The sequence below is a fragment of the Xyrauchen texanus genome, chromosome 13 (genome assembly GCF_025860055.1).
Source record: "Xyrauchen texanus isolate HMW12.3.18 chromosome 13, RBS_HiC_50CHRs, whole genome shotgun sequence".
NCBI classification, from domain to species: Eukaryota; Metazoa; Chordata; class Actinopteri; order Cypriniformes; family Catostomidae; genus Xyrauchen; species Xyrauchen texanus.
In genome coordinates, this window is record NC_068288.1 from 24,063,966 (window position 1) to 24,089,976 (window position 26,011).

A 26,011-nucleotide genomic window follows, 5' to 3' on the forward strand; every position below is an offset into this window, starting at 1 on the left:
GTGATATTTTGTCAGTTTCTGTCCTTATTAGTGACTGCAGCAGTCTGACTCCATCTTGTGGCTTTTATTTGTAATATAACCATTATTTCCATTTCAAGTTAAATTTGGGGCTCAAGCCATTCTTTTGTGATCCCATAAAAAACCCAATGCTGTCACATTTCTAGCTGTGCTAAATATAAATGAAGTTTTTTTTTTATAGATTCAGCAGTGTGAATTTTTCCAAGACTCAGCAAAATACAGCAGCACATAATTACATAATTTTGTTCAGACTGATTCATTTTCCCATGAATCGGATCTTGCTTTACACACTCTGTCCTAAATGGTGATGACGTGCCTGCACTCTTTCTGTGGCACACGGCACATGAACCCCATGCCCCAGGTCAGGTTTCTATTTACAGAACACTCTACTGGTAGTCAAGACACAGGGATGCTCTCATACAAAGTAACGGGATTATTTAACCTTTGGTTCAGTGGAACAGCGCCTGAAATCTCCTCCTAAAGCAGATACACTTTGTTTAATGTGATATTGATTTACGGTCATAGATGCTTTATATAATGTTTAATATCACTATTGTTTAAAGCTCTATTACTAAATATGGGATTGTGGTATGATTCCCTGCATGCTCGGCTGTGACTTTAGGCACAGATGGAAATGACATCTTGAGGCTCCCCATGTCCCACAGTTGTAGTGTCCTGTGACCGACCTGCGTGCCTGCAAAGGTCCACAACGATATTGATACTGAAGCACTGCTGTACACCTTTGTGGTGTTTTTATCAGGATGAATAAATAGTCTGTCTGAATAAATAGTCACTGCAGGTTCTACTCTAAAAAATACGTTTTACGTGATATTACATACTGTATGAAATGCAGTGATAATATTATAATGGACCCTATTCACAGACTGTGATGACACATTATTATTTAGCAACCTAAATCTAGCAAACTTTTGTATATTTTTAATTTAAAAATGGTTTTGAACATTTGAACATTAAAGTACTTTGTATTATATTACTCTGGAATTTGTTTTAAAAACGGGTCACCACAGCTGCAAGGAGGTTTCTTATACAGCTGCTGAGATAGTGATAATACATTTTTAATTTGGAACGTTGTGGAAGTTAAAAGTGTGTTAGCAAAAATTATATTTAGAGATGTCTCCCATTTACTCCCATTACATTTTAGAGAGAGAGATTGTGATTTAAAGGCTTGGAAAAGTCATGGAAATGTTTTAATCTAAAAGAAAAAGTTGTGGAAATTCCTATACTGAATATAATTTTTCTAGTAATGCTGAATTCTAAACCATTTACATTTTATATTACAATACTAGCTAGAAAAAGTTCTTTGTGAGTACAATCTTTATAAAAATGATTTATAAAAGTCCTTATCCAGTAACAAATGGAAAATATTGGAAAGGTTGTGGAAATTCATTGGTCATACCTTCTGGGAATCCTGTAATGTGTTACTGTAAATTCATGTACCTAAGTTGACCTGTTATCTTTGACAGCCCAAATAATAATAGTTCAAATTATTTGTCCACAACATTGCTCAAAATTTAGGTCATTACCCTCACTTAAAGGAATCTGTTTCTCACCCACACCTGTCATATTACTTCTGAAAATATGTATTAAAACATGTGGAGTCTTATGAATTACTTTTATGCTGCCTTTTTGTTGGCACCCATTCACTTGCATTGTTTGGACCTACAGAGCTGAGATTTCCTCCTAAAAATCTTTGTTTGTGTCCTGCAGAAGAAAGTAAGTCTATCATAAAAATTATAGAATTTTTTATTTTTGGGTGAACAATCCCTTTAATTGAATTTGAGAGTTTTTGCAAGTAATTTAATGTCTTTCATTCAGATTCAGTTTCATTAAACCAACACAATTTTTCCTATGTTGGTCCAACATTTATTTTATTTATAATTAGTATAATCCAGGAGGGCAAGTGTAAGGACAGTGAAACTTTTGCACTTTCAATTTAACTCAAATTAAGTATAATTTAAAAGTGAATGTTTAACCTCAACCGAAGCACAAGTGCCATTCTTCATCACAATTGTACACCCAGAGAAGGTTCTCTTTTTTTTTTTTTTTTTTATAAATAAATCACTTTTATAAATCTTGCTCAAAAATGCATAATGTAAGACTTAATTTCTACACTTGTTCCCCCTACCCAGTCTCATGCATCCTGGGAAATGGAAATCCTCTGCCTAGTTTTACCAGTGCTAAATTAGCACCACAAAATGTATTCATAAAGTCCAATGGATGAAGTGGACTTCAATTTTACGAATTTAAATGGATAGAAAGCAATAAGAAGTTGTGACAAAATGATCTTGAATTGTGTTGCTTTTGTTCATTTTAATTAAGTAAACTGAACAACCTGCACAATTTTGTACGTTTTTTTTTTAGTGTAGAACAGCCAGGTGTTTTTACCGATTTACACAGACTTTTTTAGAAATCAAACAATAGGAATCAATAATGTCTTACCATCTAAAATGATACACAGTTGATACATGTGAGCACATTGTGACCCATCTGTCTATACATCCTCTGAATGACTCCATGCTCTGGCAATGATGGCATTGAATTGCCTTATGCCACACTACTTAAAGTGTGTGCCCTGTGTGTCTGCAGTTTCATCATCTTGATGATCTGTGGTTGTGAAAAAGAAAGCTTTGTATGTGTTCTGCAATATTGAACGATCATCATTATGACATTATGAGTGATTAGAGTTCAGTCATATAGCTGAAGTCACCTCATACTGCCCATTACTCTCACCCATCTGTGCCTTTGATAGCTGCTTGTTGTGGTGGTTTGTCAGTAGCTGCATGAGATACAATGAAGGCTACCATGCTGTCCTTGAAGATAAATACACTTCACTCTCATTCAAAAGTTGCTTGTGGGCACATTGTTTGATATGTGTGTGTGACTGTGTTCTTGTGAGTTTGTTTTTGGTACTCATATTTATGACCTGAGCTGCGTGCCCCTCTTCAGGTAGAGTCTCTGGAGTATGTTTTTGATGGGCCATCGACATTAGGAGGTGAGGAGGTCCCAGCCCCCGCCTTCGCCTCGCTTTACTCACACGCTTGTGACGCACTGATGCAGGTAAACCTGTGCATTGCTCTAATTTCCATTCACAGATTTTTCATAATTATTTGCAAACCATTTTGGACAGAGCTCTGCATGTGATTATTTCAAGAATCATTTAGAGAATGTTGTGTTGTAGTTTTCTTTGTAAGCACTAGGTGGCATAGATGTCACAGTGCAAAATGGCTCGTGATTTCTGTTAGTTTGTTGCTTGAAAGATTTGACTAAATGGTGAATTTTTCAAATTGCGTGTTGTGATTATGCAATTTAAGTGGCTGAAACATGATTTTTCATGTTTTTTTTCACTCATTTTTTTTCAGTATAAGATTTACTGTTTTCTGTGCCATAGCCTACAGTGTGTTGAAAGATTGAAGCTTAAAAACAGAAACAAACAAAACAAAAACAATTGTTGAGTGATTTACACATATCATCAGTAAAAATTTTGATATATTGTTTTATGTGGGACAAGTAAACCTTAATAGCTAAAAAAAAAAAAAAAAAAGTTTTTTTTTATGTTGTTTATGTAAATCATGTTATTCCAATAGAAAGAACCATACTTGTTTGTTTGTCGTTTTGGAAGTCTTATGCTCTCTGAAAAAATAAAATGGCTTATACATTTAAATTGTCTGACTTTTTGCACAATTACTCAAATAAACCAAGTATTGCAGTGAATAATTCACAGAATATCTATACCAGCTGTGTACAGTATATGCATTTATATTATATTTACAGAAATTGCTTCGTAACTCTTGCCTCTCTGTGTTCACATGTTCAGAGAGTTGGTTTGTGTCCACTGAACAGAATGTCATACTGTCTTTTAAAGTTGGCATTTGGTGTTTAAAAACGGTTAGCAGCAACAAAACATTTTCTGGGGGAGGTTTGGAAACAGAATTCATTATCGTCCTTATATAAAAACCTGCAGACAGATGGTACAGTGGGGCTTTTTGTAACTAGTTATTTTGTAGCTATGACTTGTGAAATTGATTTTCTAAAATATGAAAATGAATGCTGTTCTTAACAAAGCTTGGACAGAACTCGATTTACATTCTCTCTCAGTGAAGATTCAGACAGTGATTTTCAGTGTGGAACTAAATTAACAGAACAAAGATCAAGACTGAAGAATAAAGACTCCAGCATCACTACAGAATTAGAGTAGTTACTGTATGTGTTACAGTGTTACTTACCTGCAATTAGGGCCATGGGATGGTGATTTAAATTGGGGGTGCTGTAGTGGGAGGTGCAATTTTTGCATGTGCATGGGTTTTTATGGGCCGCACAGACAAATAAATTAACTTAAAGGCACAGTTCACCCAAAAATAAAAATTATCTTATCATTTTCTCACCCTCATGCCATCCCAGATGTTTATTATCTTCTTTCTTCTGCAGAACACAAACAGAGATTTTTAGAAGAACATTTCGGCCTTGCAGGTCCTCACAATGCAAGTGAATGGTGACCAGAAATCAGAAGGTCCAAAATGGACATAAAGACAGCATAAAATTAATCCATAAGACTCCACTGGTTAAATCCATGCAGTGTCTTCTGAAAAGATATGATAGGTGTGGGTGAGAAACAGATCAATATTTTATTTATTGTTTACTATATATATCCACCTTTGACCAGCCCCAACCTGTAGGTGGCAATATGCACGAAGAATGCGAATTGCCGAAAAAAAAAGGAAAGATGATGACTGTTGAAGTGAAAGCTGTGATTTGTATTAAAAAAGGACTTAAATAATTATTTGTTTCTCAACACACCTATCATAATGCTTCAGAAGACATGGATTAAATCACTGGATTTGTATGGATTAATTTATGCTACCCTTATTTGCTTATAGAGATTAAAAGTTCTGGCCAGCATTCACTTGCATTTTATAGACATATAGAGCTGAAATATTCTTCAAAAAATATTTGTTTGTGTTCTGCAGAAGAATCTGGGATGGAATTACTTAATACACTGTGTAGGGGGTGTCCTCGAAACCGATTTTAACGAGTTTGAGCAGGTTTCTGCAAATTTCTTTTTAATTCCAAGCATAAACTCACCTTGTAATATAACATATGCTACTATAATACTGTAACAGTCATTGTTTATGAACATGAGCAGTAGTGAGATTTATTCTTGACTATACAACAGGTAACAGGCTACAAAAAGCTTACGAACAATTCTCTCTCAAAATCTTTCTCTCATTTCTGGTCCACCTGATTGTCCCAACTCAAGTTACCCTGGATGGTGATCCCCAGGACTTTGACTGTGTCACAGATTTCCAATATGTTCTCGTGAATGGAGAGAGTCAGCCGGGTGTATGTCTCATGCTGGTGACATTTCTTTGGGTTGAGTTTAATTTTATGCTCCTCTACCCATGTGTCAAGACCATTCAGGGTCTATTGGAGGGTACAGGGTATTTGGGCATCCACATCTGGGCCTGAGTCATGTCATCCACATATTTCCAGTGATCTATTCCATCCTAGAGCGCACTGTTGATCAGTGCTAGGAAGACTGTAGGGCCTAGTATGGTTCCCTGAGCAACTCCACATGTGGGGTATTTCCAGTCAGAGAGATACCCCTGGTAGTGCCCTTTCTGGCGACGGTCGGTCATGAAGCTGCAGATCCATGGAATGAGGCCCTGTCTCACTCCAAGAACAAGGAGGCATGGTACTGCCACTGTGTGACCTACAACATCAAAGGCCTTGGCAAAGTCCATTGTAATCAGTGTGCACACTGAGCCTGAAACATCACAAGCCTTGTATGCAAAGTCCATCAAACTAACTAAATTGTGTGTTGTGGAACAGTTCTGTCAGCTTCCAGACTGCGTAGGATCTAGATTTAGCATGATGTCATTCAGAATCCATTATGCAGCAAACTGTTCGCACATTTTCGGAACCAAGCTGTTAAACCAAGCTGTTAACTGCCTCAATTTGTCAATGTTTGGAGGAGAAGATTTTGCTATGGGGACATAGCTTTCCATTGTCTAGGAATGACCTCCTTATTAAACGAACTATTGATGATGTCACAAAAGTGGGGTACGGATCTCACATGCAATCTCCGTCAATATTCTTGGGGGAATCATGTCTGGGCAAGGGGATTTTAGACAGTCTGCTATATACATCCCACACTGGAATAATAGGCAGGGGAGGGATGGTAAAAAAGGAGATAAAGCTAAACGTTCAAAAGACAAAAGTGACTAGGACACTTTGACAACCTTTGTGTTGATTGCATTAGCAATTGTCAAAAAGTCCTGGGAATAAATTCCAGGGACATTAATTTAGGCTGCCTTTTTCACAGTTTCGCACATCGATATAATTCTGTTGTGCCAAGTTCTAGAATTCACTTTTTCCATGCCTTTTCCACATGCCTTTTGGACCTTGTTCCCAGGGCACTTGATTTTCTAGTCTTAAATGTTTTTTGTCTCTGGTGGTTTAAGTGCTTTATCTTGGGGGTGATCCATGGTTTGTCCAAAGAATAGATTTAGAAAATTTATTTTCACTGTCCTCATATGGAAATGTCTATATATTTTAGGCAGGATAGTATTGTAAAAAAAAGCACTGGCTTTTTCATTGTTGCTGGTTGCTTCATTCACCTCCTGCCATGGATGAGTGGTAATCCACCTGCCAAACTTGCTCAAACCAGGCTCTGAAGAGGTCCTAATTGTGCTTTAGGACACAGTTATGGTCACTTGAGCTAACGGGAGGGAGAATCTCAGGTTTTAAATACACTGATTTCATATTAGTGATCATCAAGTCAAGAATTGCTTCACCTCTGGTGTTGTTCTGAACCACCTTACGGAATTTGTTATCTAGGCAGATGTCATGGACTCTGAGGTGGTTGAAGTCTCCAAGAATTACAAGTACAATATCTGGATACTTAATAAGAGGCAGGTCAGATGAGGCTATTAGATGTTCAATTAGTTCATCCTGGTTTGGTGATTGAGTTGGTGAATACACAACACACACAGCAATAGCAGTTATATGATGTGGGAGTCTCATGGGTCTCACTTTCACCCATAGACATTCTAGATAATCTGGAACACTGATACAGGTTAAGAGATATGATGGAACACAGTCTCTGATATACAGTGCAACACCACCACGACAAGTGGTTTAGCATTTGGAAAACAAGGTGTAGCAATCATATATATATATAGCATATCAGTGTAATGTTAAATTGTACTTTCAACTGGTAAAATTAAACTAATTCGTGGCAGTTTATAATAAACCAAACACATTACCATAATATGCGTGGCTAGGTGCTCCAAGAGTTTCCAATACCAGTGACCATGATGTACTGTATGTATATATATATATATATATATATATATATATATATATATATATATATATATATATATATGTATGACAGAAAGAAAAGAACAAACATTATCTCGACACCAGGGAGTGCTGCAGCACCTGCAGGATCCCTACATCCCACAGCCTTGTCTGCAATGACAAGTGCCTGGTTTGCACTTGCCATTTTTAAAGGAATGGTTTACCCAAAAATAAAAAATCTGTCATAATTTACTCACCCTCATGTCATTCCAAACCTGTTTGATTTTTTTTTTTTTTGTTCTTATGTGGAAAAGATAAGGATCATTTTTAATGAATGCCAACACTTTAAAGCTTAAACAAAGACCTAAAAGTAGTCCATATGGCTTGTGGTTCACATACCAGGTCATCTGAAGGCTTACAATAGCTTTTGGTGAGAAACACCTCACAGTGTAAGCCATTGTTAAAGATGACCTATTATGCTTTTTGGGATTGTACCTTTCTTTTAGTGTGTAATATAGCTGTTTGTGCATGTAAACATCTGCAAAGTTACAAAGCACAAAGTCCACCCAAAGGGAATTATTCTCTCCCACAGACAACACTGCTCAAGAACTACAAGAAACGGCTGGATTGTAGTCCAGCCTTTCTTCCGTAAAGTATCTACATCACTATATAACACATTTATATAATGCCCGCCTTAGGGCTACTTTGGCCTGCCATCAAACAAATGTAGTTATAGCAGAGGCCAGGATGATTTGGGTTAGTATTGTCGCTGTCGAGAAGACGCTGTTTTCTTCATTGCAGCAACAAAACCTCTTTGTTTGGACTTTTAAAGGCAGACAAATTGAAGAATCAGTGTTTAAAATGTATTTTTACTACTATTCCTCAGCAGTACTACCACAAAAAATGCTGTATTTTCAAGACGGTTACTCCTGAAAGATGGTGCAGTTCCCACTTTGTTGGGACAATATGGCACTTCAGAATCACAACCTGTAAGTATGCTTGATTATTTGTGGATTTATATGCTACAGAGAGTTCAAATGCTGAGTTTTGTATTGTAGCTATGGTGTAAACCCAGTGCACAGATGTAGGCCTCTGCTAACCTGCTAGCTAATGTTATTGTGTTGAAATAGTTTTGCTAATCAGCTGAGGGCCCACTTTTACCTATAGTTGTTGTAGAATTATTCAAATTGTTTGTCATTCTTAAAATCATGAATAGTGATCAAGTGTGGAGATGGATTTATTTTTACCAATGGTAATTTTACGCCTGCAATCCACGGTAGTGCTCGGCTAACTTGCTATGTAATTTTATTGTTTTGGTAAGGGTTTACTATTCAGCTGTGGGCTGCTTTTACCTTAAAATGTGTAGCAAAATGGTCGATCTCAAGAGTCTTATATAATTATATAATTACAAGCTGTAATGTTACGGCCGCTATCCAAGGTAGTCCACAGCTAACTTGCTCACTAACTGGGAGTAAGCCTCTGTTCTCCGATCATAGCTTTGGGCGAAAAAAGTTTGGCTACACCCATTCCAGCAAAAGATGACTAGCTTAGATGCACTAGATATCGTCTACTTGAAACTTTGTTAGGTTCAAAATAATCAGCAGTGTTCGGGTCGATCAGCTTATTCTTCCAAACTTTCATTATCGGGCTAGAGCTGGTACGGCAAAAACTGACGCATCTGTTACCATTGTTACAACAGAGTTTACAGCTGATAAAGGAGCCTGAAACACTGTTATGGTAAGGTGCATTACATTTCCAACCTGCTGTTGACCAAACACAACAGACTGGGCCAGCTGACCAGTCAGAGCAGGCTGGACTTTTTGGAAAGGGGGGCTTTAAAGAGACAGGACCTAAATCAGAGGGTTTCAGCCAGAGGTAATGTACAGTATGAGAAAAATAATGTTTTTTGAACATTAAAGCATGTAAACCTATTCTAGTAGACCCCCAAAATAAAAATCATGAACATGTAAATTAGCTTAAGTTGGGCTCTTTAAGGGAAAATCTTGATGTCAGTTATGTATATCCAATGGGCGTCAAGATTTTCACTGAAAAATGACAAAAATTTTGAATTGGTTCTCCGCTAAATCATATGCTTTCAGAAATTAATATGATTCACAAGCTGCATTTGGGTTTTCCTTTCAGATATTATTTAACATTCACTGTCCTATTCAATTGACACTTTTTACACAAATTTACATGTTTTGGTCCATGTATTGGCTTTTTCAGTCCTTGTGTTGACTATTTCAGTCCTGCATTTAGTCTTGATAAAAGTTATTTGGAATAAGGCTGTTTGTCTTATTGAATGATATTCATGTTAATGAGACTTATGTATAGAAGTATTAACATTTTAATTTGATAAAATCTATTTAGAAGTGTAATTTACAGTGCTGTGTTTACTTCTTGGGGTATTTTTAAACTGTATGGTTATTTTTGGTGAAATGTCAAGTATTTTCACCCTCTTCCACATGACCCGTGATTGGTCTAGTGAGCTGTCTTCATATAATATATGTCTTATACTTCAATAAACCAGTAGGGCCCTCTGTAAATGTTTTCTTCTCGCTCCCATCCAAGAACGAGACATACTTGGGTGTCTGTGAACTAGAAAATGAGGCAATTCTCTTTTTCTTTTGTTGATTTGATTTAGTTCATAATCATTTCATGTTCTCTGGTCTCTGGCTTTTCCATCTTTTTATAGTGGTCACGTCTTTAGTCTCTGTCATCAGTAGTGGAGAGTAATGCAATTATCTTGTTATTTTTTATCTTGTCATTAATGTTGATTCGAACTCCAGGGGTGGTAGTCAGATTCAATACTCGCTGAGCTAACCAGGACCCCAGAAGTATTTTTAAAAGATTATTTTGTCCTCTTTATTTTTAGTAAGCCCGTTTAATACAACTATTTAAGTCGGGCACAAGCTGAATAATCAGTTAAATGCTAATGATTAATAATTGCAATAATTGCCAAATAATCGTTCAAATAATTGTTAGATTTATCCTTTAGCAAAATAATAGTTAGTTACAGACCTAGTTTCAAAGCTCTGGTGCTATTTCTTGAGCACGCTAGTGTGTGTTCTGCAGTGGTTCGCGCTAAGAAGGTGCACATGTCAGATATAATAAGAATACAGAGTTTACTGCTTATAAAGTGCTGACCGTGAGATTAATACAATTAAATTAGCTTCAGTTGCATCCATCCGCCAAAGTGGCTAGTAAGAGTGATGGAGTTATCAGCCACTGACAATTTCTTCCGGCATTTGGCAGGTGGGTGGGTGTTAATGTCGAGCCCTGCTGGTAGACCAGTATACAGTATCTACTACCTAGACCCAAACATTGGCTTCTTGATGTTTCTCAGAAGGTGTTCTGTGATGAACTAAATGACATGACAAAGTTGAATAGCAGTAAACCTGAAAATTAGCACTTGTTACAAGTCTCAATAGTAACTGCTATCCACATTATTGCAAAATGATTGACAAATCTATAAAATATACTGTACAACATTTAATTTTGGTCCTTCAGTCTGATTGGAAGGGTGTTTCAAGATTGCGCATACTTAGCACATCAGCACTGGGACATTCAATGGCTTTTATAACTCAACTTTATTGTGTTCACGGTGTACGACACGCTGTCAGTCTATAATTTGCTTGCTGATATGCAACGATTGATCATGCTTTGGCTGCATTGTAAATGTTTTACATGGAGTTACATTATAGTTGTATCATTTCCAGCTATTATTGCCATAGTTGTTCAATATTAACTTGTTTTTATTCATAGAGTTGTTGTGTACAAACCATATCACAGGTGCAATGATGTTGTTGTACTGAACATCAGCGTAGGCTGCGATTACCTGTAGCCTCTTACCTAGAGATGAATCATGCTGATATTCAGTACAACACTACTCTTGGTAGTGTGATATTTTTTAATTAAAAAGTACAAAGTGCATTCAAGATGTTACTAATTCTCACTTTACCTCATGCTAGCACTGAACAATCATCTGTCTTCCACTGTGTGAATCAGATAGAGACCGAAATGTTTAGAATTCATAGTTTTGGTGCCAGCTTTCGTGCCTCCTGTGATGTTGGTACTTACCAATGAAGAATTTAGCCAAATTGATTGTGTAAATATATAACAGGATGTCTGAATGTGGCTACCTGGATCATAACATGACACTCTGTAATGCCATTCTGTTTCTGATGTGATGTGCTCTCAGCATCCCAGCCCACCTTGCTGTCTGCTTTGTACCGTGCCGCGTTCCAGTCATCGGCATGCCTTGAACTACATCCGCCCTTCCTGTGTAAAATCTTCAGTTAGTCTTTTTGAGAGCATAGAGAGGAGGACCACTGGGGAGGAGGAGGGGGAGAGAGCGATAGCATTAGTGAAAAATGAGCTGTGTCATTCCTGGGGAATCTAACAGATCACCGTTTAGAGTCCTGTAGCACCTTCCGTCCCGTTGTCCTAGCAGCCGGCATGCAGGTCCACGTGTTCTCCCGTGAAGCTCTCAGGCGGACTCGAGTGGGGAAAGCTCATAGCTCCCTTATCTCACGATCCTAAGCTGCGTGCACTGCATCATGGGATCACCTTGACGCAGCTTCTAGGGGTGGGTAGGGAGTTTGGATCAGAGCAGAGGAGTACTCCGCCGTATCTGGTGGTCTGTCGGACCTTAAACGTCACGTTGTGCAGAGTACCACTTCGGGACTCTTAGGTGACATGCTGACCTCCATTTGGTATGCCAGAAAGATGGGACGGCGTCTGATCCGGAACCTTAGCAGGACAAGGAGATTGCAACTGCAGTTGCTGGTGGGTAATACTTAGTATTATAAACATGAAGCAGTGCTGAGGAATGCATGCCCAAAGGATTTGTGTGCTCCAGACAGAGTTACTTTGAGTGCTGCATGTAAATCACAGGACAGATGAGAGGGACAAGAGGAGGATAATATTGGCTCCATTGAAACATCTTCCTTTTTGATATGCAGAAAAAAACTGCACACAGTTTTATTTTCACTGGTTTTAAAGGTGTAAGATTAGATTATTGCGGTTGTTGGAAGCAGTGTTGGAAGCAGTGTTTATGCTTTACTATGAAGTTATAGTGTCATATGATCATGTACATGCATGAGCTTCATGGTCCATTTTTTTGCAAAGTAGCTGCAGTGAATGTCAAGTTGTTGCAGGTTTTGTTTTAAAATGTGTCATTTATAAAAAATGTAATTACATATTTTGGTTTTCTTATTTTCCCCTATTGTCCTATAACCATTTTTGCTGTTATGGTAGCAAAGTTTTTATTTTTTTTGCCGATTGTGTAGTTTACCTTGCAGACATTGTTGGTTGCATTTGAGAGACTGAACGAACGTATTCCTCTTTTGTTAAAAAGAAAACAAAGCTTGATTAATGCAGTGATAGAGTTAGCAGAATATTTGAGCAATGAGTTTTGGTATAGAATGTAGCAGATGTTTTTCTGCTCTGAAATGGCTTAAAAGTGTTGTTTTTTTTGTTTTGTTTTTATCAGAGGAACCATAATTTTTATCCAAACAGCCAATGTAGCCAAGTACATTTCAGATTTTAAATGCATTGAATAAAATCTATTTAAAAATAATAAAGGCATGTTTCCCTTGAGTTTTTCACTAAATGAACACTAGGGAGAATGAGACCTAATCATTTTCGTTGACATGCAATATATTTCTGTTTTATGTATAATGATACAAAGTAGCAATAAAATGCATAGAAATTTTACTTACCTACATGTATTTGACTTTTTTTTTTAATTAACAATGTGTGCTAAAACTGCTCAGTTGGAACTACTCTGTTGAGAAACTAGTTGAAATATGCATAATGCTAAATTATTACAGTGGGTTCCAGTCAAGTTTATTGTTATAATATAATACTGAATTATCAATATTATTTTAAGGATTAGATTTGTTTTATATAAAAGTTATATCCTTTTTACTTCAGCTTCAGCTTTTATTTTGACACTTCACCTTAACCTGGAGCTTTTATTATGACACTGAAATTGCAGTTTATAATTTACAATATACCTTAACTGCTGAAACACTGTTATCTCCAACTTTTCTGTTACAATATGCCACCTAAGTAGATTTGTTTAATAACATGTACAGGTTACTAATGTTTGGAATTGGGCAAATGCTTGAACTTGCTGTACTTTTCTTATACAATGAATGTGAACTGCTCTGCGTGTGGGTTTTTGTTAATTGCTGTCGAGTTTCCACAACTCATGGCGACCCTATGTGTAACAGAACGAAATGTGGCCCCATCCTGTGCCATTTACCTGATTTGTTTCCATTGTTCCTATCATGTCAATTAATTGCTGTCACTTGACTTCAATAAACATGTTGTCCTTTTCTAGTGATCTGTCTTTCCTGATGACATGTATAAAGTACGAGAGACAAGTCACACCACCTGTTTCTGTTTTGTATTTTTATACATTTTTTTCTTTACAAATGTTATTCTCAGAATAAAAAATTTAGCATTTTATAAGTTAAACTGAAAATGTAACATTAATTTGAGAACTCCCCCTCCCCCTCCAACAATTTGTGCTTTAATGACAGCATGTATTCAAGCTGGAATTGACAAGTTTTTGCTAAACCTAAATATCCATTTTATTCCTAAATTATCTGATAATGTTTCAAAAGAGCACATTGTGTGCTTTAATAAAAGCACACTGTAAACAATTTTTACGCTTTTTTTAGTTGCTTAAAAACACATTAATGGCTTAAGTCTGATAACACTGTATTCAGCACAAACTGGGCTACAAAAATATGTGAGCAACATGTGTGTATGTTTATACGTTTATAACGTATAACGTTTTTTTTTAAAAAAACAAAATTTTTTAAGTCATTGAAATAAAGCCATATAACACATACTAAACATTTGTCCACAAGACTTTTGACTGGATCTTGTAGCCTAGAGTTTGTGCTACAAAATGATGTTAAAACCATCCTGATCACTCATTCATACAAAACAATATAGTAATTGAACTTTTATAAGACACTTTTAGTGTTAGAAAGGTCATATGTGAGGAGGCGTGAATTATCATGAATATTGATTGTATTTCACACCTGAGGAAACAAAGACCCCTCCCCTGGGCCCATCAATGAGGAATGTGACAAAGAGAATAAATGTGAGGAGACTTGATCAAATGATCAAAATCAAGTTTTAAGTTAAAAGAATTAATCGAACTACATTTTCTTTACATAAAGACTTTACTTAATTTTAGACCTACACTACCTTTTAAAAGAAGTCTCTTCTGCTCACCAAGGCTGCATTTATTTGATCCAAAATACAGTAAAAACAGTGATATTGTGAACTCTTTTTACAATTTAAAAGAACAGTTTTCTATTTTAATATATTGTAAAATGCGATTTGTGATCAAAACTGTATTTTCAGTCTTCAGTGTCAAATGATCCTTCAGAAATCTTTATAATATGCAGATTTTCTAATATGGGCATATTTAAAGTGCATTTGACTAATTTTCACTTGAACACATATTTGCAAGCACAAGCTTTGTCGATGATAATGAGGCAGCATAAACAATAGATAAAATATAATCTAAACATTCATATTATTTTTACATCATATTACATCATATTTATATCATACAGCATACAATTTAAATACCTGCTTTAGACTAAACAGCATTAGGACATATTTCAAATGTCAATACTCTGAATCCTGGCTGCCAAGTCTGGAAACAGTCCCACTAGTAAAATATGTACATGTTTATATAAAATAGCATGTCAATGTATAACAGAATATTTGTTTTAAATTTGAATTGTTTTATTTAAAAGTAGACATTTTAAAATGTTTGTGTGATAAGTATTCGCAGAGTTTCAGTTAATTTGTGTGACGTGTTTCAGAAATATTGCGAACACAGAGTGCTTACAGCTCACCCTTTTTATTTTCTTTATTTTACAAAAGCACAAGGTTTTGTTGTTATTGTGAGTGTATACAAATAAAAGAGACTCTTTATAGTCTCTAATGATGTCTTTCACTTATCTGTATGCCCCAAAATGACGGAGTACTTTATGTTGTTTCCGATGTAATGACGAAAACATCCAGCAGGACGCCAGCGCGTCCGTCGACCCCATAGGGTTAACATATTGCAAATGTCAAATCATTTTAATATTGACTACTTATAAAATCATTGTAGATATCATACAGGAATCATTTATGTTAGAGCATGCAGCATGTTGTAACAGAAATGAACAGGTCTGTAACTAAAGCCCAAGCTTCTCTCTGTAAATACCCAAGCGCCTACAGAACAGTGATCTCATGTGTTTTCCTTATCATTAGATGCTGTTGTACATTTTAGAAGTCTCGTGATGCTCCTACACTTTTAAACCTTCATATCATTTTCACTTTTGTGAGCATAAAACAAATAAATTACTGTGAAGATGATAATAGGAGAATCATGTGGTGCCCGCCAACAGAAGATACACTTGTTCACATGTAGAGTGGCACACCATGCCATTTTTATTGTCACCCCAAGTCCTCAACACTCCATCTCTAAAATAACTGCTCATCTCTTGCCGTGTTTACTGCCGGAATTCGTTTGGCCTTGAGACTGAGAGCTTGAGGAAGTGGCAGGGGCCGCTCCGAAGGCATTTGTCCTTGTATTGTGCTATCGATTGATTGCCCATAATGCTGGTGGTTGGGGAAAAAGACGAGGGAATGGCTCAAAGAGTGTGAGGTGGTAAACAAAATAGATTACTGCTTATTAGAATGGAGTGGCCACTTTAGAATGAGTATTTCAACGTGTGTGTGTGTGTGTGTGTGTGTGTGTGTGTGTGTGTGTGTGTGTGTGTGTGTGTAAGAGTGTATAATTGTAGTACAAATGGGTTTGTGTTGACCTAACTACAGAGTAACTAGTGTCCTAACTAGTGTAAGGAATCCTTCTCTACACTTAAACAATTAAATTAATTATGTTTTACATTAGGTAGGTTAAAGTAGAATAATTAGTTTATTTACCAAATTTCACTAGTTTCCATATTACAGAACTACAGAAAAATGTGTAGTTTCTTTTTAATTAGTTCATACATGTACAACAATTTCATGTAAGTAGTTTTCAGTTAGTATTGCACATGCTTGAACAAATCTCTTGGCCTAAATATTAAACTATTGCATGTAGCCCATCCCGCACCATTTGTGTTACATAAATGATGTGTCAAATTTGTTTGTCTTACTGTCTCTTTGCCTGTTATCTTATGTGGCATAATACAGTCTACAGAACTCATTATTACCACTTGCCTTTTGGCATTTATTTATTTATTTTTTTCTCTAGGGAAATATAAAGGCTGTAGAGTAATTACATGATCACGCCTCTTTCTAACATTCATGAGCTGAACTGAATAATGTATGTCAGACATTGCCGTTATTGTTCTGGCAATCAGAGAAGAGCAATATCAATCCTGCCAGTGTGACCATCAGGATGGTGTTCTGTATGTACCTTTCAGAACTGAATTAAGAATGGCTTCTAAATTTCAATTCCTGAGTTTGAATTGAGGTGGCAAACGGAATGTAGAATTGTAATTCTAACTTCAGAATTTAAGTAATTTGAATTATATATATTATATCCATCCATCCATCCATCTTCAACTGCTTATCCGAAGTTGGGTCGCGGGGGCAGCTGCTCCAGCAGGGGGCCCCAAACTTCCCTATCCCGAGCCACATTAACCAGCTCTGACTGGCGGACCCCGAGGCGTTCCCAGGCCAGTGTGGAGATGTAATCTCTCCACCTAATCCTGGGTCTTCCCCGAGGCCTCCTCCCAGCTGGACGTGCCTGAAACACCTCCCTAGGGAGGCGGCCAGGGGGCATCCTTACCAGATGCCCAAACCACCTCAACTGACTCCTTTCGACGCAAAGGAGCAGCGGCTCTACTCCGAGCTCCTCACGAATGACTGAGCTTCTCACCCTATCTCTAAGGGAGAAGCCCGCCACCCTTCTGAGGAAGCCCATTTCGGCCGCTTGTACTCGTGACCTAGTTCTTTCGGTCATGACTAATTATATATTATAATGGGATGTTCAAGCAATATCCTATTGTATGTGTAGTTTTACAATTCTTATGTCAAGTCATGAAATTGCCAGTTCAGATAAACCTTTGCAGAATTTATGGAGCAATGTAGGAAACAGCATCCACAGCACATTTGTGTTGCTCCTCATGGCAGTGGCTTATCAAGAGTTATTTAGCTCTGTGCAAGTTTAAACGGTGGTCTTAAGCTGACATGACATCGGGGTCTGGATTTTTGAGTTGTCCGTTAAATTGGTAAACCATGGTGAGGGGTCCACAGCAACACTCATGAAAAATAAATGCACAGTGTTTTTATGTAATTGCTGATGAATTATTGATACACTCCAACATTTAGAAGGTCAGATTTAAATGAGAATGCTGCAAAGAATGTCCTTAGGCATTGTCTCAAGGCAGTGATCTGTTCAAATGTAACGTGTAGTCTTTAGAATGCATGGATTTAAAAATTTAGCTGTTTTTGCGTCTTCTGCAGAAGGCAAAGAATGAAGTATTTTGTTATTATATTTTGTGTCCCTTTTTATCATTTATTTAGTAAATATATATATATTTAAAAAAAAAAAATGGTCCTATGGGTTTCATCAAATGTAATTGTAGATGCAAATTTAGTGCCATTATGATGTCATGGTTTTGTTTGCTTGGACTTAGAAATAGAGCCGTTGTATAGATCTGCAAAATGAAGAAATAATAAAAATAAAAAATCTTAACTTAATAATCTTAATAATCTATTATTTTTTAATTGTTTATAATTTATTTGTTAACTGTTCCAGAGGATAATGCATTGTGGTTTGACAAAATGTAATTTCATCATTTTTGTTGCCAGTTTAGTTAATTTTTTTTCTTAACCAAATGAAGTCAATGCTTTTGTTTGTTTTGTTTTCCCTTCCTCCTTGTGCTAATTTGAAAATTGACAGTATCACTAAAGATGGGTGCCAGTATCTCCGATCAGATACTGTGCAGTAATGGGCCCATCGTATGTGGTTCTTTAATATCTATTAAAGCCCTGTGAATATAAGCTATTTAGGTTGAGAAGAAGGCAGGGCTCAGGCTCTGTGGGTGGCTTGCTTTATTTGATGTGGAAGCTGTTGCCATGGTTTTGGTCCTGGGGGAATAGTGGCACAAGCTGTGACAATGTCTGTAACCTCATTTGACACCTGTGGCACACCTTGGATAGTTTCTACATACACAGAGCTGCTATCAATAGATTTGACTGGAGAATGTTGCTGTGGTGGAGATCTGCAGGAATTTCAGTCTTATTAACAAAGACGTGGTTATTTTTGAATTTGCTTTCTCTCTCTCTTTTTTTCTGCCTGTGAAGGCACAGCCTTTTGTCTCCCCCTCACTGAATCATTTGTGTGTGGTAAGAGACCGCAGTGTGTGAAAACCGATCTGTGTCAGAAGGAGCATCCAGACAGCATGGAATTGGCTTCCTCTGAATGTGTACTGCACGCTCTCTTCCTGTATTTACTTTTAACTCTGGATCTCACCTCTCTCTCACGTTCGGAGCTGTGAGTATGTTTGCTAGCCTTAAGTTTTATAATCATTAGGTAATTATATCTTTTCAACAATGAAGCTTTTAGCCTAAAGTGCACAGAGGAAAAATCAATAGCTTTGCTGAAGTAGTTTTGTGGCGTGGCTGGCTCTAGTAATCAGCTGTAGAACTGGAGTCCTCTTGTCGTGGCCATGTCTAAGAAGAAAAGGGCCACAACAACAACAAACATTTCTTTTTCGTCAGGGTACCACCCTGAATGCAGTCATCTATATTTAATGTGCAGTCTTTATTTTGCTTTTAAGGAAGTGATGTAATTGATACCTGCTCGTGGACGTTCTTGTAGCCCCAGTCCATTTAGATTAAGAATCCCTTGAGAACTGTGGGCTTTTGACTGCAACACTTGCCAGTTAATTGAACCCATTTCCTGCCTCTCCAGGCTCTTAGTTTCTCCCCCATGCACAGAGAGCTCCCCACTCCTTCACTGATCCTCTCTCCAGTCTCTGCTCATCTGGAGCCCAAGTCAGAGCCTAGAGTAGTGTGCACTGCTCGTGGGCAGCGCGATCACCTCCTCTCTTCCTACTTCCCACTCCACCTTCAAGCATGAGACTACTGCACACTTGCTCTCCAAGCTGGTGAAGACAGGAAGGTTGCAAGTCTGCCAATGGATGGATTTTGGGCTGTCGGCTTTAACTTTACACTTTCATTGTTCCATCGTTACATTTGGGAGAGGATACTGTAACCTTATCCAGGTGCTCCCTTCCACAACTGCAACGCTTCCACTATTTCCGAACTGCCTCCGCACTTGACGGCTGCTCTCTCCTGGCCCCAAGGGCTGTGATGAACTACATCTTTGGTAACAACACGCTGTACCCGCGAGGTGGTCGGGCCAATGCTGGAACAGGCCATGCTGTGCCAGGGTCCAAACAGAGGCAGTGGGCCAAGCGGAGCTCCAGTGAAGAACTGCCTTCGTCTTCCTCTCGCTGGCAGCAGCTGGTGGCCTTCTTCACACGACGTGGAGCCTTCAGCGACTGCATCACAGCAGGAGCAAGCCAGGTAATTCTTAGACACAGTACACCTGCTGTTTTGGATCCATTTACACTTCAGCAAAGTTTGAAATCCCCACTGTAAACTAGCATGATCACATTTCACTGCATGTTTAAGTCATTCAGTAGGAAGGATTCAGATTTGTTGAGTCTCCAAGACTGGAGTGAATCATCTACATCTTTCAGACTTGATTAAATGTGACGGTGTTTGTTTTCTTAGATTGTCTTTCCATTTTTGCATAGCCAATTCCATTATTACTACATATTGTTATGGACAATAACATGTTTGTATGAAAAATGGCTTATTCTGCTGAATCGATATCCAGATTTGGTGCATCTATCTTTCGACATGACTGTGCTTGTTAAAACAAGCGCTGGTAAAAGCCACTTATGGGAACAATTAATTAGATTTGCTTTATGTTAGGGAATTGCCAGCTTTATTTCAAGCACTCAGAGGCCCTTTTAATTGAGAGTTACAATACATAATCGTACTGGACATTTTAAGTATCTGTTTCCCATTGGTAGTGGAAAGCACTCAGTAGATGAATAATAGCCCTCTTGTTTCTAATCATATCAAGGGGTCTGCCCCTCCTCTCAGGTTGTGAGTGACCAGAGGAAGCATATCAAAAAGCAGTTGGTCAGGGAGGCTGGTTCTGAACCCAAGGACAAACAGTCACTCATTGTGTCATATGGGTCATGCCCCGAAATTAAATTACAAATAGGCACTCCAACAAAGGGCTTTACGGTTTGTTCTTTTATTCCTGCTATTGACTTTGTTACCACACTGTAATAACTTCATTTATTTTTCATGAATGCTTTCAAAAGGCAAAACCAGCCATTTTTTCCAAGGACACCTAAACAATATAACACAGCATATGCTTTTACTAGGACACGAAAGTAGAAGTGGAAACATTAAACCGATATTTCACTGCAAAATGTAATTCTTTCATAATTTACACATCCTCATTGTTCCAAATATTTATTTTTCTGTGTAACATAGGAGATGTTTGACAGAATGTTAGCCTCAGTCACCAGAATGTACAGGAAAACATTCCAGTAGTTATGTGTTTGGTAAACTTTTCAGCTCCTGATTTGGGATTTGTGTGTTGAATAACTGTGTAGCAGTTCTTAATAGTAATCTGAACAGTACTGAACTACTAACAAATGGATACTTCCAACATGGTTAGTTAAAATATGCATGTTATTGCAAATTTATAACAGTTTGACAAATTTATGATTTAACATCTGCCCTTGGAAATGTAAATCAGTAAAGCCACTTTAATTATCATCAGACAGACAAATAGTATTATTTTCAACTTAATACCATAATCATATATATATATACACTCACCTAAAGGATTATTAGGAACACCTGTTCAATTTCTCATTAATGCAATTATCTAATCAACCAATCACATGGCAGTTGCTTCAATGCATTTAGGGGTGTGGTCCTGGTCAAGACAATCTCCTGAACTCCAAACTGAATGTCAGAATGGGAAAGAAATGTGATTTAAGCAATTTTGAGCGTGGCATGGTTGTTGGTGCCAGACGGGCCGGTATTAAAGTAGAGTATTTCACAATCTGCTCAGTTACAGGGATTTTCACGCACAACCATTTCTAGGGTTTACAAAGAATGGTGTGAAAAGGGAAAAACATCCAGTATGCGGCAGTCCTGTGGGCGAAAATGCCTTGTTGATGCTAGAGGTCAGAGGAGAATGGGCCGACTGATTCAACCTGATAGAAGAGCAACTTTGCCTGAAATAACCACTCGTTACAACCGAGGTATGTAGCAAAGCATTTGTGAAGCCACAATATGCACAACCTTGAGGCAGATGGGCTACAACAGCAGAAGACCCCACCGGGTACCACTCATCTCCACTACAAATAGGAAAAAGAGGCTACAATTTGCAAGAGCTCACCAAAATTGGACAGTTGAAGACTGGAAAAATGTTGCCTGGTCTGATGAGTCTCGATTTCTGTTGAGACATTCAGATGGTAGAGTCAGAATTTGGCGTAAACAGAATGAGAACATGGATCCATCATGCCTTGTTACCACTGTGCAGGCTGGTGGTGGTGGTGTAATGGTGTGGGGGATGTTTTCTTGGCACACTTTAGGCCCCTTAGTGCCAATTGGGCATCGTTTAAATGCCACGGCCTACCTGAGCATTGTTTCTGACCATGTCCATCCCTTTATGGCCACCATGTACCCATCCTCTGATGGCTACTTCCAGCAGGATAATGCACCATGTCACAAAGCTCGAAACATTTCAAATTGGTTTCTTGAACATGACAATGAGTTCACTGTACTAAAATGGCCCCCACAGTCACCAGATCTCAACCCAATAGAGCATCTTTGGGATGTGGTGGAACGGGAGCTTTGTGCCCTGGATGTGCATCCCACAAATCTCCATCAACTGCAAGATGCTATCCTATCAATATGGGCCAACATTTCTAAAGAATGCTTTCAGCACCTTGTTGAATCAATGCCACGTAGAATTAAGACAGTTCTGAAGGCGAAAGGGGGTCAAACACAGTATTAGTATGGTGTTCCTAATAATCCTTTAGGTGAGTGTGTATATATACAACAGTTAGTTCTTTTCCCCGAATCTGATTGCACTAGAGACGTTCCATGAGCACTGTTGGTCTGACACCATCAGCACTTGGACACTTCACTGTGTGTATCACTCCGCTTGTGTTCATCATCCTAAACTAAATTGTAAGAGAAGTGCATATGTGTTAAGAGCTAATGTAGGCTATGTGTCTCTTTTTACATCTATTTTTTTTAAGTTAAGAGTGCATTTGTGAGCTGTGTATTTCTTCCTCTCCTCAGTCAGGCATGAACTGCAGTGCTGCTCTCGTGAGTCATCATTACAGTTTAATGTGATCCCATGTTGCTTTAAATGAGATCAAACGGCTGTTCGACAATTAAAATTTTTGTCGACAATTTTTTATTGGCGAAGTTGTCAATAACGTTGACTAATCGTTTCAACCTTAATTGCCACACTGATTCTTGTACGCCTCCCTTTCTTTACCTTAAGAAAATCAATAAGCCACCATGCATAGAAGAGGCCAAGAGTTTGTGATGCAACTTAGTGTAACTCAATAGATTATTGCTGTGTTGAAATTCAAAGGCATTATGATCACTAAAAACTTTTTAGGTACGTACTCTTGCAGATACAGCTTCCTTTCTCAAAAGATGCTAAACATTCAGCAACAAGTTTGCAGCCAGTGATCCATCTGATATTTTTGATGCCGTTAGCATAATGTAGGTTTGAATCAAAAATAATTTATGAGCATGAGTATGAAACTCATCCTTAACATAAGGAGGGAAATTATTAAACAGGAAAAATAATTGCAAAATAGGTTAATTGTTTTTTGGTTCCGCTTTATATTAAGTGTATTTAACTACTTTGTGCTTACAATTGAAAAATTCAGCATTTGATACAATTTACTGATTGCGTAGATACGTGTTGTTCTATATTGTATTATTTGCTGCTACCAAGGTTATGGGTAAAACTTAGTGTTAGCTAGTCCTAAATAAACAGTGTAGAATTATTGAGTACTTAAAAATCACAAGACTTTTTGCAGTTTTTTTGTGTGGCTTTTTGCTGAATTAAAGTGCATGTTCACAATAAGTGCATTGCATTCAATTCTTGAAGTAAGTACATAGCAATTAAAAGACTAGTACACATAAAATATCAAATTCAGTCATAATTCACGCACACTCATGTCATTTCAAACCTGTATGACTTTTCTGCATTACTTGTGTGGAACACAAAACATACGTTTGAATGAATTTCACTGCATGTCTTTCCAATGCATTGACAGTGGATTGTGCCTCACTTTAAAGCTTATAAAAGTACCCAAATAAAAGTGGTCCACGTGTCTTGTGTCTTATATTCTAAGCCATACAATAGGTTTTGGTGAGAAACAACCTGATTTTTTTTCTCAGCAAAAATCTTGACAGCAGGTGCTCAACACAAGTTCGAGCAAGCATTTGAAACAACATGAGGGTACGTAAATTATGACAGAATTACAATTTTTGGGTGAACTGTTGCTGAAAGAACATAGTGATTTTTTTTTTTTTTCTATCTTAAAAATTTTCAGAGACAGGAAGAGTATGGCTTCTGGTGGAAAATGGTTTCCCTAATTTCCTGTGGAGCATGTTTTTGTTGCAGTGCTTCCAATTGTGGGCTGCTTTGTTATCATTTAATTAAATTAAGGATCGGATTTGAAAGTCCCCAATGAAAATAAATTGTGATTGAGTAATGCCTGTGATTCTGTGGCTTTTTGCATCTAATTTAAAGGATATTATTATGCTCTTATCTTGTGTATTTGTCTGTATGTGTGTATTTTATGATGCACATCTTTAAAGGGATAGTTCACCCAAAAATGTTTATTCGCTCATCACTTATTAATTTTAATGCCATCCCAGATGTGAATATTTTGAATATTTCAGCTTTGTAGGTCCATACAATGCAAGTGAATGGTGACCAGAACTCTGAAGGTCCAAAGAGGACATAAAGGCAGCATAAAAGTAATCCATACAACTCCAGTGGTTATAGCCATGTCTTCAGAAATGATAGGTGTGGGTGAGAAACAGATCAATATCAAAGTCCTTTTTTACTATAAATATTTACTTTCACATTCAATTCCACATTCTAGTGTGGATTTGACTTTCACTTTCACATTCAGCAACCCGCTGGTCAAATGTGGAGATTTATAGTAAAAAAGGACTTAAATATTGATCTGTTCCAATATTATATATATATATATATATATATATATATATATATATATATCTTTTCCTCACCACGACTTATCATATCGCTTCAGAAGACATGGATTTAACCACTGGAGTCATATTAATTACTCTTATGCTGCCTTTATGTCCTTTTTGGACCTACTTGTTTCTGGTCACCATTGCATTGTATGGACCAACAGAGCTGAGATATTATTCTAAAAATCTTCATTTGAGTACTGCAGAAGAAAGTCATATGCACCTGGGAAGACATGAGGGTGAGTAAAGGATCCCAGTCCCTTTAAGATCTACCCTGTTCTACAGTACCTGTTTCTGTTTATCTATTTCTGGCAAAAGCATTGCTGCAATGATATGAACATGCTCCATACTTCAACCCACCTAGAACTCAGCCGATCCTCCCCATACATTTACTAATGCGCCTCAATGTGTGTGTGGCACAGGTTTTAGGTAGTGAACTAATGAATATAGTCACATTAGCAGTTAGATGGCCAATGATGGGAACTCTTTCTGTTAGCATGTTTTTGAGTGTGTCTACCCTAATGAAAGACCAGTTTAGTTATATCCTTCAATGAAACAGCAAAAATTCCAATATATTTTGTGAATTAACTGATGTTAATTCAAGAAAGAACCAGTTTAGGAGCTGGAGAGCTCCAGTCATCATAAGAGCATGCATAGCCTTGCATCCTGTAAGAGGCAGGTCTCTGCAGCTTCAGCTGTTGCCATGGCATTGCCATAGCAATCGTCAAGCAAGGACATTTCATCATGTGGCACCACTTGTTTATTTATTTTTTCATGTCTGTTGAACTTAGAGCTTTCTATTACAGCATATCTGTCATCAGAAACGGTGTGCAGGTGGAACTTTGGCTAATGGGTAAACAGCAGATGAACCTGTTATAGCTTCATCAATCACTATTGTAATCGTCAACCAATCGTCCTCCTTGACCCTGCCCATTAACCTTATTAGTTCAGCTGAGACAATAGAGGGGGACCCTCCTTCCTGGTGTAATTTATGGCTTTAGCAAGGTTGTAGTAGATTAAAATGTCTTCTAAGGCAGACGAGTGTATCTCAAACTAAAGAGATTGAGCGCTCCTGTGTTTGTGCTGGCTGGGCGAGGTAGAGGAGAGAGAGAGATCTGTGGGATGTATGTGTGTAGGAGACATTCTCTAAAATGAATCATGGCAACAGGAATGAACATTTTTCTTCCTCGTTTAAGGCAATACAGATACTGTTTCAGCACATCCTCTTATTGTCGTTTGTATGGAAGAACACATTAGTGGCGTGTTTGCTGAGGGCAAAGCGATTTGAGTGCTCATTAATTGATAATTTGCCATTTAAGATAATGCTTTAATC

At 37.6% G+C, this 26,011-nt stretch overlaps 1 protein-coding gene across 10 annotated transcripts in view; it reads left to right on the forward strand.

Moving 5' to 3' along the window:
• Nucleotides 1-26,011, forward strand: part of LOC127654412 (disks large homolog 1) — a 217,157-nt gene that overhangs the window by 92,913 nt on the left and 98,233 nt on the right. For 4 of the 10 annotated variants that reach the window (XM_052141586.1, XM_052141587.1, XM_052141594.1 and 1 more), the window contains one exon: nt 2,986-3,096. The exons of 4 other annotated variants lie outside the window; for them this stretch is intronic. In XM_052141586.1, coding sequence (XP_051997546.1) covers nt 2,986-3,096 — 111 coding nt within the window. Of the gene's footprint in view, nt 1-2,985; nt 3,097-19,675; nt 19,909-26,011 lie in introns of those variants that run through there. 2 more of the 10 variants (XM_052141597.1, XM_052141595.1) reach the window with 2 other exon arrangements.